The sequence below is a fragment of the Pteropus vampyrus genome, unplaced genomic scaffold (assembly GCF_000151845.1).
Source record: "Pteropus vampyrus isolate Shadow unplaced genomic scaffold, Pvam_2.0 Scaffold98, whole genome shotgun sequence".
In the NCBI taxonomy this organism is placed as follows: domain Eukaryota; kingdom Metazoa; phylum Chordata; class Mammalia; order Chiroptera; family Pteropodidae; genus Pteropus; species Pteropus vampyrus.
In genome coordinates this window covers 316,937-331,960 of record NW_011888879.1, presented here as the reverse complement: position 1 = coordinate 331,960, position 15,024 = coordinate 316,937, and the positions used below count along the sequence as shown (strand labels likewise).

The 15,024-nt window shown below is 33.1% G+C and overlaps 1 protein-coding gene across 6 annotated transcripts in view; it reads right to left on the bottom strand.

The window, feature by feature from the left end:
- Nucleotides 1–1,531: 1,531 nt before the first annotated feature.
- The window catches only part of RCOR3 (REST corepressor 3), a 49,315-nt gene continuing 35,822 nt past the window's right edge, over nucleotides 1,532–15,024 (bottom strand). For 3 of the 6 annotated variants that reach the window (XM_023533194.1, XM_023533197.1, XM_023533196.1), the window contains 3 exons: nucleotides 12,919–12,976; nucleotides 4,729–4,970; nucleotides 1,644–4,254 (listed from right to left, as the gene is read on the bottom strand). In XM_023533194.1, the coding sequence (XP_023388962.1) occupies nucleotides 3,910–4,254; nucleotides 4,729–4,970; nucleotides 12,919–12,976 (645 nt within the window). In that variant the 3' untranslated portion in view covers nucleotides 1,644–3,909. Of the gene's footprint in view, nucleotides 4,255–4,728; nucleotides 4,971–12,918; nucleotides 12,977–15,024 lie in introns of all 6 variants that reach the window. The other 3 variants (XM_011364487.2, XM_011364488.2, XM_011364490.2) reach the window with 2 other exon arrangements.

Sequence of the window (15,024 nt, the reverse complement as noted above, 5' to 3'; positions counted from 1 at the left end):
AAATCGAGGTACAGAGGGGTGAAGTAACTTGCTCGGTGGAGTTGCAAGTCATCACGGTAGAGGGGGAACTTGTGTATATAAGCCAAGTGATGAGCCCTTCGGCGATTGTTTTCCAATTCCCTCTTGCAAAGAGCACACAGCATGTGAACAAAAATGGTTTTGGGAACACCGGCCTCTTGAAGCCAAATCTTGCCAATTATGAAAGCTGTTCTGGGAAGCAAGCTGGATACCTCACGAGATGCCTTGTGTTGGAGTATTATTTAAGATGTTCTATTATTGGTAATTGTACCTTATATGTTTAAATAAGATTAAATTACACTGAATAAAAATTTTTCTTAAGATAATCCAGAGAAATAGAAAGCTTTCTGGGAGATCAACCTATATGCTATTTCCATTGTGAAGACTGCTCCAAGACCTCTCCGCTTTACTTTCCCAGCATCTTTTCCTTAGACACTCTGCTCGCCCAAATTCCAGCTTTAAGATTCTAAAGTTTGTTACCACATTGTAAAGAGCCATTCCATTATCAATAGACCATAGTCTACTTTAGATCTGGTAATGACCATTTGCAAAAATCTCAACCCAACATTAATTTCTGGTCTTCACTGTTTCTCCCATAAATATGTAGGACTTCTGAGAGTAGAAAAGGCTACATGGCCTTTTAGATACGAACTCACAGATCTAAGAGGATTCTTTTTAATGTTTTACTCCCAAGCTCTATTGTTACTAAAATTTATTGCTGCAAAATATTCCTTCATAAAAAGATAAAGATTTAAGTTGTGAAGAGTTATATGTCACCTACTTTACCCTAGGAGAAAGTTCATGTACTCCCACAAATGCTGTCAGAAAATGAGGTAGTTTCTTATAGATATTTTAGAATATAGCGTGGTTTCTCAAACCTGATTCTTGGATTCTTCCTGTATTTACTTATTATCTTCTTATGCTTATCTATAATGAATAAATTAAAAAACTAATACACATTTTAGTTTTTTGTTTCCTATAATCAGAATGTATTCATCTGAGCAATTGGGGGAAGTACAAAAAGGTAGATCCTGCTTTGAGTTCTAACTCAGATTATTATTCTTTTTGAGACCCTGACATCCCAGTGTTAAGTGACCAGTAGTTATTATTTATGGGTAACATATTATTTTGATAGCAAGAAAAAACATTAAATACAGCCTATTTAATAGCTAAACTTGGTACTGTTACAAAAATATTTGCAATATTCTTAGTATTTTTGAAAATCAAGGTTTTTTACTTGTTTCCTGTATCTATTCCTAAAAAGAATGTAGGTCTATATTGACAGAATTTTTCATTCTTTCATCTTTATTTACATTAGATTTTACTCAATTATACGAATATTAAGGAAAAGTTTTGATCATAACTTACCTTTCACTCCATCCATACTGCACTGGAATTACAAAAAAATATTTTTCATTAATATTACCAAATGTATCAAGTGTGACTTTAGTTATGTAATGAAAAAAATACTTGAGTGTAGATTTTTCAAAAAATGAAATTAATGAAATGGTCATTAAAAGATTTCTAGGTTTTGCTTTTTATAAAAATCAGTATTTTGAATTTCACAGTGAAAAGGTCCTAAATTTTCATACAACATGAAATTATATAAAAATAGAAGACATAGACATCTTTAACTCTTTAATCCTTTGATTAAGCAGCAAGCATATCACTCTTCCAGGCCAAACACTGCTTAAACAAAAAAGAAAAATAATGACGTGCAAAATATTTACAAAATATGCAAAGCACACAATAAAGACATCTCACTATATACATGTTTCATATTACTAATGAAGCTAAGATTTTCCTACTGTGTGCTCTAGTGTACGTAAATCAAATTACAGCACATCCCTCAGATACAGCACCCTGGCCCGTGGCTGGGATAGATTTTAAATGAATCACAATATACTTAACAGCTGGACAGATGCTGGTACTGACCAACTTGACTGACATATCCCACATACTGTATATTGAAGGTCTACTGACAAGAGACAAGACAATAAAAGCTGTATAGTATGCACATATGCAAGACAATCTAAGTACTTTAAAAATGCTTTAGATATTTTCTTTTAAGATATAACTGTTCCCGTGATTTTAAAGTAAAAATAAGTATAAATTCTTGAATATTAAGTATTTTAAATCAGATTTTATCTGGTTACAATCCAGGGACGGGAACGATTTAAGATGATCCAATGAGAATGACAGACATATCTGGAAAAAGTTTTAGATTATGCCAGAACTTAAGGTTTTTATGGAAAAAAGTGGTCTAAACTTCAAAATTAAAACTAATTAATGGATTTAAGTCTACAGCTCTTTAAGGCTGTAATGTTAGAGATTATTTTTCCAATAATTTGGGAATATATGACCTCTCAAAACATAAATTAGGTTCTTATGTGTTGACCATTTCATGAAGTAGTTCTCAATGTGACGAGTATGTGAATGTGCAAACATTTAGCCTTAAGTTCCACTAGTACAGCAATCTAAATGATCTGTCCCTTTGCACAAGTCATGATTCCAATATGAAATCATTGTATCAAAAATATTAGTAACACATTGTTGAAATAGTATCACTTGTAAAATATTCTTTGTAGGTGCTTAATGATTATATGTTGAATTAAGAAGACAAAATGTTTTCTTTGTTTCTTTATAAAAAGGGGTCTCAGCATTTTAACAGCACAATTTTGACAATATACTGATACATCTTTAGATGACACTGAACAAATTCTTAAATTTATTTTATAAAATAATGTTGATTTAACCCTAAACCAAACCCAGCCATATAGGTCGGCTGTATGAATACACAAATGTACCCAAATAATACAATATTTATCAAGAAACCATCCTTTATATTAAATGTAGACCATATTAATAAGTATGAGGGCAATTTTAAGTTCAGAACCTAAACACAAAAAAGGGTACTGTAAATAAATGCTTCCATAACCACTGTCTCCACATAACTGACAAAAAATATAGTTCTCTTCTAAGTCCCCAAATGTAGGCAACTACTAGTTAAAAGCAGATAGCGTTTAAAACACTAAAAAAAAAAAAAAAAAAAATCAAAATTAGCATTTTCTAAGAACTTAAAGACATTGTAACAAATTAAGTCTTCATTTGCATGTAAAGTTATTCTTCTGATCCTTATTACTGATAGATGAAGGTCAATGACCTTTAAGCAAGGACTTTGCACTAGGACCCTAAACTGTATGTTAAACAGTTCGCAGGTTCAGTACATTCTTTGTGGTTTCATATAATTGCTTTGCAATTGATTAAATTGCTTTCTTTGAAAGGAATATATTAACATTCCTTTAGAAAAAAAAGCAAAATATTTTTTGAAAAAAGGGATATGTGGCTATAATTTCTCAAATATGCATTAAATGAACATGTCAAAATATGAAATGCAGGCTATTTATTCTTGCACTCCTAACATAGGAAAATGTTAAAATTAAATTAAAGAAAAAAGTCAAACATCCTTAATTTAATAAATTTAAGGAGTTTTCACAATTCCTAAGTCAATATTCCCGTACTAAGAGCCTTGACTATGAAGAGGCAGGAATATAAAGAATCTCAATAAAATAAATACAGTAAAAACAAACAAAAAAACCCTTGGTATACAGAATACTTAATCTTTTTTTTTCCTTCCTTTTTATGAGACCATGTCACTGAACATCTACCCCAGAGAGGAGGCCAACTGTAGGTTTTTGTTGTAGAACATCTCAGTTGCATGAACTAAACTAAAACTTTTCTTGGACAGCAGCTTATGCTGGCCCACTGCCACAGAACTAGTCTGCAGCCTCAGTATCCAGGCTTAGTCTCTCCTCTTTCGCATCAGTCAGACAGATGAGCATTGGTATAATAGTGGGATGAGAAGTTACTGCAGCTCTGTCCAATTTAATTTTAGTGCAGTGAGGACTGTGAATCTGTCTGAATTCCGATAAGTGATGGCGGCTGCTGGCCACCAACTGCAGATAGCACTGGTCTTGGGTTCAGACGGGGTGGCATAGAATTAGCAGGGCGAATGAGAGGTGGTGGAGGCTGGTTTAAAGTTGGCCGGGGCTGGATGAATCGAGCCTGCTGCTGGAGTGGAGGAGGCTGCCGGTGCAGAGCAGGGGCAGCAGGCAGTGTTGGACGAAGAAGTGGTGGAGGCTGATTCAGAGTGGCAATGGGGGCTGTTGGTGTTGGAGTGGATGATGGGGCAGGAGGTGATGGACCCAGAGTCCGAGGAGCCTGTGGCGTCTGTGCCTAGAGGTGAGGAAACAAAAATACATGTATGAGATGATAGTTCCCAATGAACTTAATACAATATAGTTTGGGCTGTCACAGGAAAAACAAAACAAATCAAAACAAAACAAAAACATAACACCAGTTTTCTTTGGAAGCACAAGCTTCTTTTATTTTAAACAAAACAAAACAAAAAACCAAAAACCGAAAAAGCAACGAAGCTACCAAACAGCCATCTTTATTTATTAGTAAACAGCTTAACACTGGAAATAAAAATAAGACTATGAAAGAACAATACACTCTCCATTCTTCTAGGATCAGAACTTAGCATGTCATTATGACTTAAAGAGTCACGGGAGATGCACCACTGAGTAAGTGTATTGTCAACCTTTCATGCTCATTTAGCTAGTCCTCTGACAAATTAACCTTACAGAAAACCACACAAAATGGTGATTCCTCGACTCATATTAGCTCAAATTCCATACACAAACACACCTCCTCTTCTTCATCAGTGCTCTTCCCTGATGGCACATTAGAAGCACTTTTTGTCTCCTCCCCTAAAGTAGAAGCATCACCATTAGAAGCCTGGGTTCCTTGTTCTGCTTCCCACTCCTGCAATACCTCCTCTAAGTTAAACCGACGCCTGTAGTTTACAAAGAAGTTCTTCACTTGGCCAACAGTCTTGTTGCCAATTACATCTGCAATAGCTTGAAAATCTTTACCATATTTTCGGACACCTGGAAGGCAAAGTAAATAATACACCTGGTGAAGGATCAATAAGGAGAGCTGTGTGTACTATACATCATGCACACACAAAAGATACCAGCAATGAAAATCCTTTCTGATAAACTCTGCTCATTTCTCAATTCTGAGATAGAGGCTAAAATATCAGGGTTCCAGATGAAAACACTCAATTACGTCATTTCATCGAGCCAGCCACTTGCCTCCAACTAAACAATCAGAAACTTACCATTTTTTACATACTCAGTTATTTTCTCCAATCCTCTCTTGAACTCTCAAATACAGTCCATTTATTGTAAAGCATTGAATTCTTTGTTCCATCCTCAATTCCATATTCATTTATTTCCCTAGTAGCCAGTCACCTAAATTTGAGCAACACCGTTTGTAAACAAAACAGGATGGGAATGAGCCATCTCTTTTATCCCCTCAATGGACTGAGTGAATAGTCTTAGGGTTCCCCCATTAAGAAAAGCATTATAATTTTGGTCTTAATACCAACTTCAACATGATTACTTACTATCTCACCAGGGTATAGAACAGAAATAAGAATTTAAACATAAAAAGCAGAAGAATCATCACAATCTGATGGGCAAAATAAGGGAAGCTATTTTTCAGAGTTAGTTGGATTTTAACTCATCTAACAGTCCTAAAGGCTATACATATAAAGGATTCCTAGCTATGCTTTACAGACTTAGGAATAAGGTTACAGTAGTGACTATTTGTAGAGCACATGTTGTGCCTGTCACTACCTTAAATTTGAGGACTGTACATTCGGTTATGTGAGAACTTAACTTTTCATTATGGAAATTTTATTATAATGAAGGATAATGTTTGATTTATGAACTTGAGATAGTCAATTATGCTACAGATTTTAAAATGACTTTATATAATCAGATGGATAATAATTTGCTCTTAAATTTTAAAAGTTCACTGACTCATTCTAGAAAGAGATGCACTTAGCTCAAAATACAGTTGTCAAAATTTTTGATTTTGCAATTTAATAACTGCTTTTTAAAATACCAAGAAACAATAACTCATTAATCAGAGATGAGAACAAAGGAAAAAAATACTGATGCTTATGATATATAAGCTGTAAGCAGCCAGAAATGTGGGGATTAAAATAAACTTAACATGTACACAATCACAGATGAGAGAATAATATAAAGATATGTTAATGCCCCAGCAGAAATGCTAGATATACTCTTACTAGTATCTATTGATATTACCAAATTACTTTAAAGCGCCATCATATGACATAATTACTGTTTTTAAATTATGCCTTCATTTTATAGCGAGGATTTCAGAGTAAGTATCTCTTGCTGCATTCAACTAGCTAGGACTGACTCTTAGAGCATCTGGGGGGAGGCCTGACATTATTAAGCTATAACCACATCCCATTTTTAATACAGTTTTGGTATGTAAACTATGCTCATTTGCTCTGTTCTCATAGGGACAGACATATGCATGACAATAAAGTAATAATGATACTCAAAGGCTGTTTATAATATTTTTGCAACATAAATGAATTTATATTCTCTTAAAATCCATGAGCTAATTTCCAGTTTGAACTTCAAAACTGAGTATAAATTCTAATTGTGACTAGGTTCCACTGAAGGTTTATTCGGCAATAAAAATTCAAGGTTATTTCATATGAGGAATTATTGTTATATATTTAAGTACTTCTCTATTACTTATACTTTGGAAAACAGCAACTCACTTGAGATCAGTGCACTAAAAAATTACTAGTTAGAAATCAAACAGTGTTCTAATTACTAGTTAGAAATCAAACAGTATACTAATTTTCATAAGGGATATTTAATTTACATTCTAGAAATGACCAAACCTACCGAATACATGAGTTTAGAAATGAAAATCTTAAATAAATCTAGGATTTATAATAAATTGTCTGTATTCTTAGCAAGAAATCAAATTAAGACAAATGCTGACTCTTAAGTCTGAAGATATTACAACTCTCAAAACACCTATTTGTTTAGCAAAATATATTCTAAAATCTACCACTGTTGTTTCCATATCTGATTCCATTATATAACTGTTCCCTCTTCCTGACCCTATTCTTTTTGATCTTCTACTTTATTTTCTCTTGCTCAATGGACTTTACCTTGTCACCAATAGTGTTGCATTTCCAGAACTACGGACAAAACCAAAGCTACTTCCTAGGAGCTTTAGTTTTTCCAGACACTTAGGATGTCAAGTCGCCTCGGTATGTTTATTATTAACTCATGTGTGATAGTCTTGTGTTAACTAATGTGCAAAATCTTAAGGCTCAGACTGCACTGCAGACTTCTGTGGGCTGGCCGTGGATCCCAATCACGTCCCGAGAATGAGTGGGCCTAGACATTAATGCCCTCGGCTTGCAGGATGCCTGGACAGGGTCTGCGCATGAGCTGGAGCTCTTTGACAGTCTTCGCTGGACAAAAGCAATCTCACCTGTCTATCCCAGTGTGTTGTGACAAATTTCATAATTTTCTCTGCCCCAATGTGAAAATGTTGGGAAGTACGGTCCCATGTAACACAAATCAGTATCAGCATTACTACAATGTCTAGTACACAGGAGTGCTCAGGAAATATGATTGATTTTTCTTCCCCATAAGGCTTCATTCTATTTTTCTTCCCCAAACAACAAGAGTCACATATGATTGACTTCTTTATCACCTTCATACTCCCAATAATGCTGCTCAATAGAATATTTTGGTTAGAAGGTGGAATGCTTTTAAGTTCTACACTGTGGCTGATAACTACCCAAACTTTAGTAAAACACCAACTGAAGACTTAATGGTACTGCTCCTTCAGAAGAACCCCAGCTACGCTTCTAGATACAACCTAGCAGGGTAGCAATGCTGAACAACTAACTTCAACGACATACATCAGAGCTCCTTTAGTTCTAATTTGTATCCGGGGTAAGAATGGTCCACTTTTTTCATAGTTTATAATAAACAAAGCCAAACAAAGCCATCTGACTGCTTTATCAGAAAGGGAATTAAATACGGTGATTAGATCTCTCTCTCTCTTCCTGAAGATGTAAGAGGCTAAGGTCCATCTGAACCATGTTTTAAATTAAACTTCTCACCTTTAGGGCAGGAGGTCGGTTTTCAAAGGTTAGTGGAATAAAACTTCAGAGAACCCTAGAAGAGGTAAATTATAAATTTCCCAGGGAAAAAAAAAATTGTTTTCGTAATATTTCTAAATTTCATTTGAAAGTTATAATGAAATATTCTGGCCTTTTATGCTGGCAAATGATACCTAATAATCTTTAATATATACTTTAAAAGTTTTATTTGGGAATTAACATAACAATATAACTCATTAGGATATTGTTTTATCATTACAATTTTTGAAAGCTCACGTTTTCCAATCAGTATTCTGTATTACCCAACAAAAATATATATATTCATATTTTTTGAGCTTTGGCTTAGTAAGATTAGTAACTTCAGAAGCATTTGTAGTATGGTGTTTTCCAATTCTGGACATGGAATTATACAGACTTTTTTTTCCCCCTTAAATAGAAGGAATATTGTAAATCTGCTTTTGGTATATATAAAAAGTTATTTTTAAAATCTGATTTTGGACTTAAAAAAAAAAAGCTTAAATATTACAGTGGAAGCTGCTTCTAGGTAATAACATTTTGGAGGACATTTTTTCCTGTTTGCTATAGAAAAATTTCTTAAAATGAGCATGTACTTTGTACAACTGGGAATACTAATTTTTCAAAAATTTATTTTTGACATGAGAATAACATCTAGAAACACCAAGGATGTGGTTCTTTCCTATTAATGAGATTAATTTTAATTCAAACTATTTGGGAACATGCATTTCTTTATACCTCCTGTAAATCTCCAATATTTTGCATTAAAGGTAAAAAAGGTATTAACAGCAGTGGGGCAGTGATTGGTACATCTAGGCGAGTACTTAAAGTCAAAATCATATTCTCTTTCCAATGTCTAGCCTTTCTCCTTTGAGTCTTGCGTTCTCATCTTTCTTGTTTTAAGTTAAATTACACCATAAAAATGCTGGGAATTTTGAATCATTAATTATTTGACGCCAAGTGCATCAGAGGGCTGGCAATAATACTTCTGGACCTCCATTCTTATGATATCTGCTATAAAAGAAGAAACTCTCCAAAATACATGGGCGCCTTTTAGATGAAAAGGTATGATTCTCTTATCTCCATTTCCTTTTGATCGTTCATGTACTAAGTCACAATCCTTATGTCTTAACCAACTGTCTAATCTCTTTTTCTCCTACTTAAGGAGCCATTCAAGCTTTTTTTGAAAGTACAAGATAAAATCAGAAAGAAGACACGTTCTAGATTTGTAACTTCATTTCTCCTAAAAAGGAATGAGTGTATGACCTACAAAGAGAGAAGGTAACATTTAACTGTAAGCATAACCCCTCGGAACACAGTTTTGTCATTTCTTGTTTTATATGAGAAGGCAGGCAATTAAAAAAAATAATAATAAAGAAACAAAAATTAAAGTTGCTATCTTGATAAAAATGGAAAATTTTTTTGTTGTTTATTGTAAAATAACACAAATATTTTAGTTGGGGAGCATTTTTTTTTTTTTTAGTACTAATGACTATGAAATGAATACTGTACATTTAAGAGATCTAAAATAAAATGGCAAATATTGTATACCATGCTTCTGCTCCTAGCTAGGTACTTTAAAACATTCTGAACTATCATTTATATTGTTATTTTTTGAACACAGCTAGAGATTATTCCATTTTACATGAAAAAAATACACACCTCTAGAATCTAAGTCCTTTCTTAATTCTTGCTAAATAAGAAATATTTAACATAAATTATCAAGATTAATTCTAGGATAATTTCTAAAAGCACTATAGATCAGATAAAATTATTTATAATATATGACACAAACTACAAATGGATATTTCACCATTAACACAAATATGTGAAGACTATAACTGATTTCATTGTTAATTAATCTGTTATAACAGAAAATCTAGATACTTAAAGGCTGTAACAGATTATAGAAGTTGTAGAAATACTATTCTTAGCAAGTATTTTAAGAGAATTTAATTATCAACATCTGTAATATCCCACTTGGGGACTCTTGAAGAATGTTATTGAAGTTATAACATAGCTAGAATTAAAATTAACATAATAAAGTAATAGACTACACAGATATCCCATTTGGTCTGAGCATGATTTGTCCCCCTTCTGAATAAGGGAGAAAGAAGGGAAAAAAAGTTTATTATTTATTTATTTAAATATTATTAAAACAATATTTATTTATTTAAATGGCTGGTAGTTGGCTAACAACAATATAAATAGATGGAAAGTAAAGTGGGAAATATATATTTAAGCCCTAGGAAATGGTCGTAATATATTTATTTGGCTTTAAAAGAGTTACAACGAAAAGTTTTATTTAATAGTAGAGTTATAAATCTCATCAGTGACACTAGAGTCAATATTTTTCTCTCTAGGTCACTGTAATAGTCAACTATGAGCAAGATAAAATAAAGCATTTAACAAATGAATGTCAAATCATAATATGTATGTAAAATGTCTTGAATATAAGCACTATACAAATTAAAACATGTCATTATCAAAACATAAATGATTTATTATTTTATGAAACTGAAATGGCCATAAGAATAACATCATATAAAAGTTTACCATAAAGATTAAAAAGAAAAAATAAAACCAATTGCCTGCTAAGGCAAGTACTTCCTAATAGCAAACCATACATGATGAAATTAAACTGCAATTATGTACCTCACCACACTGAGACTCAGGTACAGGTGACATTACTATACGATAATATTGTTTATAAGACACACTTCTAAGCATTATAAAAATGTGTAGGCACATGAGGAAAAAAATGGCACTTTTTAATTCTCCCTCAAATAATTATTTTGGATATAAATAGCTTCATATTATTTTACATAATAACACCCCCCCCCAAAAAAAAAAAACTAAACTAAAAACACCTAAAAGACTGAAAGTGAAAACAAAAATTCCACGGAGTCAAATAAATAAAAAGACATCAACATATTAAGAAAGTACTTTGAAATGCTAAGAACGTGCCTATTTCCATACAAACTGCTGCATCAGCATAATTTATTTAAAGGTTACTTTTAAGATGTGCGTAAGAATACTGGATATACCTCAGTAGAGAGGAAGTGTTGATTTTACCCATAAATACTCCATTCTTTTAATAGTTATAAGAGTAGATAATGTCCACAGGTACAGCTCACACTATATATGTAAACTTTGCCATTGTTTTTTCTCTTGAATGGAGCTTTGGCATAACACCCAACTCAGCCACAGGATTCCGTGGACTCCAGCACTTAAACAGTGCTGCTGACAGCATCAAGTCCTGAGTGCTGTACAGAGAAACATCAGCTCAGATTTCCTTTGGTGATTCTCTTCGGAAAATCCTTTCACTGGAGTAATTTCTTACACTAGAGTACAGGATTAACATACTAACCTTTCAGCCACTGAATACTGGGGACAGGGTTAAATTCTATAGGCTGCAGACTGTGATGGAGGGAAACACAGGCTTTATGTCAATAAACGCAATGCCTACTCAAACGTCTATATTAGAGCTCTAAGTCTTAGTACTAAATGAATCTGAAGCAGCCATTACAAAAACAAAGTTTTAATCAAAATTTTAAATTGTTTCTAATTTCAAAACAGCTATTATGGAACATTATAAACTAATTAAACTTTGTTCTGACTCATTCAGAAACTTAGTTCTACAATTACAGATGTGCTCAATCAATGCACATCTAGCACCCTGCCTCCACAGGATCAAGTCTTTTTATTCATGAAATGACTGTGTTGTGCTCTATAAGCCAAAGAGCAGGCTGACATCCTGTGGGCACCCTCCTGTGACATTTTCAAATCACACTGGCTGGTAATTCTTACTCTAATCCCAACTGCAGTCATCTATTAATCCATCTTTAATTACATTATTCTCACATCTGAATGATATTTGCATAGCACTTTTGAGGTAAAAATGTTCTCCATGTCTGAATACTTGGAAATAATATTTTTAAAGGTATACTTCTGTGTTTTACTGGGGCCCAATTCTCTTACAGTAGTTAACCTTGATGAAAGAGCTATTAGGACTCAAGACGAGAGGGCTCAACCAGAAAGAAACAAATTGCAGACTAAGCTTAAAATTACACAATTAGTTCTATAGATACTTTATCTTGAAGGGGAAAAAAACCTATGACATTGAACAAAAATATACAATTTGCCTTTCTTTAAGTAATTCGAACATGAGAAAATCCAAGTTTATAATGCTTCCAATTTGTCCAAGGGTATTTCTAATAAAAAAAATATTCTGCCATATAATTCGACAAAGTGTTCTCATAAAGAGTACATTTAAAATTCCATTGTATATTTTTTGATATATCTCTTAAGTCTTTCTTTGGTAAGTCAATATATATTTTTAGTCAGGTTTCTAAATATTCAGTGACACATCTCTTAAGTTGTTATAATACACTGAAAGTTAAGCATGCCATTGATATTTTCAGTACCTGACATTTATCAAATAGAGAAAACACTGTTATACAGAGAAACCAGAAATAGATAATAGTTTATTCATGTTTTTAACCATGAGTTATCAATGACTGATATAGTAAGAACGAACCCAACTGCAAGAATACTGAAGCAGATGCACAGAGAAACCATACGACTTGTTCAAACTTGGCATCACCATCATTTAATTAGTGCTGAGAATGTGTTATGTGGTGTTCAGGATTCAAAATGCACATAGGCTCAGTATGTCACATCCACAAATACAAAACAGAATTCCTGGTCACCGGTACTTTGCGGTGAACATAAGAGCCCTTTCTTGATCCCCTTCTAAAAGAAGGGAAGAACTATGGTAGCCACCTTTCATGACAAGTTAAATAATTATTAACAACAAGAACTGCTTATCTTTAATATACCTTGCACTGCTAGAAGCTGCTCCTCTGTGGTCCAACGGGCATTAATTTTCTGATTTGACTACAAAATTAAAGAGAAGTTTCCTAATGAGGATATGAAGACAGACATTTTTCCAAAGTGCTTATTTATTTTTTTTAACTTTTCACCATATTATAGACATGAGATTACTAAAACTCTGATTTGGAAGATTCCATTTTCATAAGAATTAAAAAATATATTCTGAGTTACCCTTTGCCCACACAAGAGGTAATAAAAGGGAAATGTACCCATTGGGAGAATGAACAACATTCACATTTATACTCTACTCGGAGATATTAAAACGGAGAAAATCTATGAGTTACCTATTTTCCAACTCCAATGTGTTCCTATCACGCACTGTAGATATTAATTTTAGCCTGTTTTTTTAAAATTAAATTTATTGAGGTGATATTGGTTAATAAAATTATATAAGTTTCAAGCGTACAATTCTATATAACACATCATTTGTATATTATATTGTCTGTTTCTCACCCAATTTTACCCTAGTTTTAAACATTTAAGACGTTATTTTCTTTAGAGAGGATCTATGACTCTCTTTAAAATTTCTCTTCATATTTCGATGAAATCTTTCCTTACCCCACCAAAAACAGTGTTGTATAAATTAACATAGAACTGTTGAGCAGGCCTAAATCCTAAAATATTTCTTTATATTTCTGAAGCAGAAAGTGACCCGCTATAACAATATTTCCGCCCAAGACTTCCCATATTCCTCTCCATATTTGTTTTAAAAAAATTCCGTTTAGGATTTTTATCATGACAATATTACAGTATTAAACACTTAATCAAATTTCATTAGTGTATACCCACTGATGAGTAATAAGGATCTTTAGCAGTAGATGGAGGGACAGAAATATGTATACTAGCCTATAGAGGTTTGCGGTAGAAACTGTCCAGATAAAGTGGTCTAATGTGATACATGGACATGCTGGGCAAAACAGAAAGAAAAGCTTCCTATGAGAAAGGGTGTTTAGGTCTTATCTTATGGTCCTAGCAATAAGTTTCTACAGAGCACAGAAGTTCTGAGTAATACCAACTTTCTTGCCATGAATGAAGAGGTTTAAGTAAGCAATCAGAAGAATAAAACAAAAATTCAAAATTCAAAAAACAATTACTAGAGAAGAAAAAAGTAAAATAAGACTCACAATAAAGGAGGGAAAAACCTAAAACAGAAAGCACTGAATTCCAGAGGAGAAATGGGATAGCAAGGCAGGCCTGGCAAAGAGTGGGTAAGCCTCGGGGTTAGGATACTGGTGACGAGGCAAAGAAACAACAACAAAAACGTAAAGAGAAAGATAGGGAACAGGACACATATAAGCAGTAATAAGAAAATGGTGAACTAAGGCTAAAAAAGTGAAAAGAAAGAAATAAAAAGAAAAAGGAGAGAGGAAAAACTAGAAAATTTAAACCTACTTTCCCCAAAAAGAGGAGTAAAAGAATGGAATAGGCGTTAATGTCTAAGTTAATACCCAGGTAATCTGATGTTACCGGCCATGAAAGGAGACAGAACAGGTCCTTGCACTCAATGACAGTTGGTACTAGAACCTATTTAAAACAGATTCAAACATTTCAAACTAAATGGTTAAAAAATAAAGGGTTGACTACAACTTAATTTGTAATATAAAACTAAAACTTATAAAAATAGTTAATGATCTCATTTATAAGTTTCATCTTATTTTTGGCATGTTGTTTCTGACTATACGATGGGATAACATTCTCTAGCTTTGAAACTTACAACATGAGCAAAGAATGGGTTGTCTTTGTTCAAAACTTCAAGAAATTTCTCCAGGGCTCTCAATTTTTGGTAATCAAATTATTCTTTTTTGAAGTCTGTATTATCCATGAGTCATCATCCTTTTTTCTTCAAATGTTAATTTTGCTAGATACTCATCTATCAACGACACTGCAAGTAATTAAAACCATTTTCTGGTACTTTCATAGACTTCATGAAGTTTTCATCTTTTGCAAGGTTTAAAATTTCCTTTCAGTTTGTGCTGTATTTGCCTTGCACTATATTAGCGAGAGTAATCCACCAGGATGTTGATGTGATGAATAGGACAGATAACAGCTAG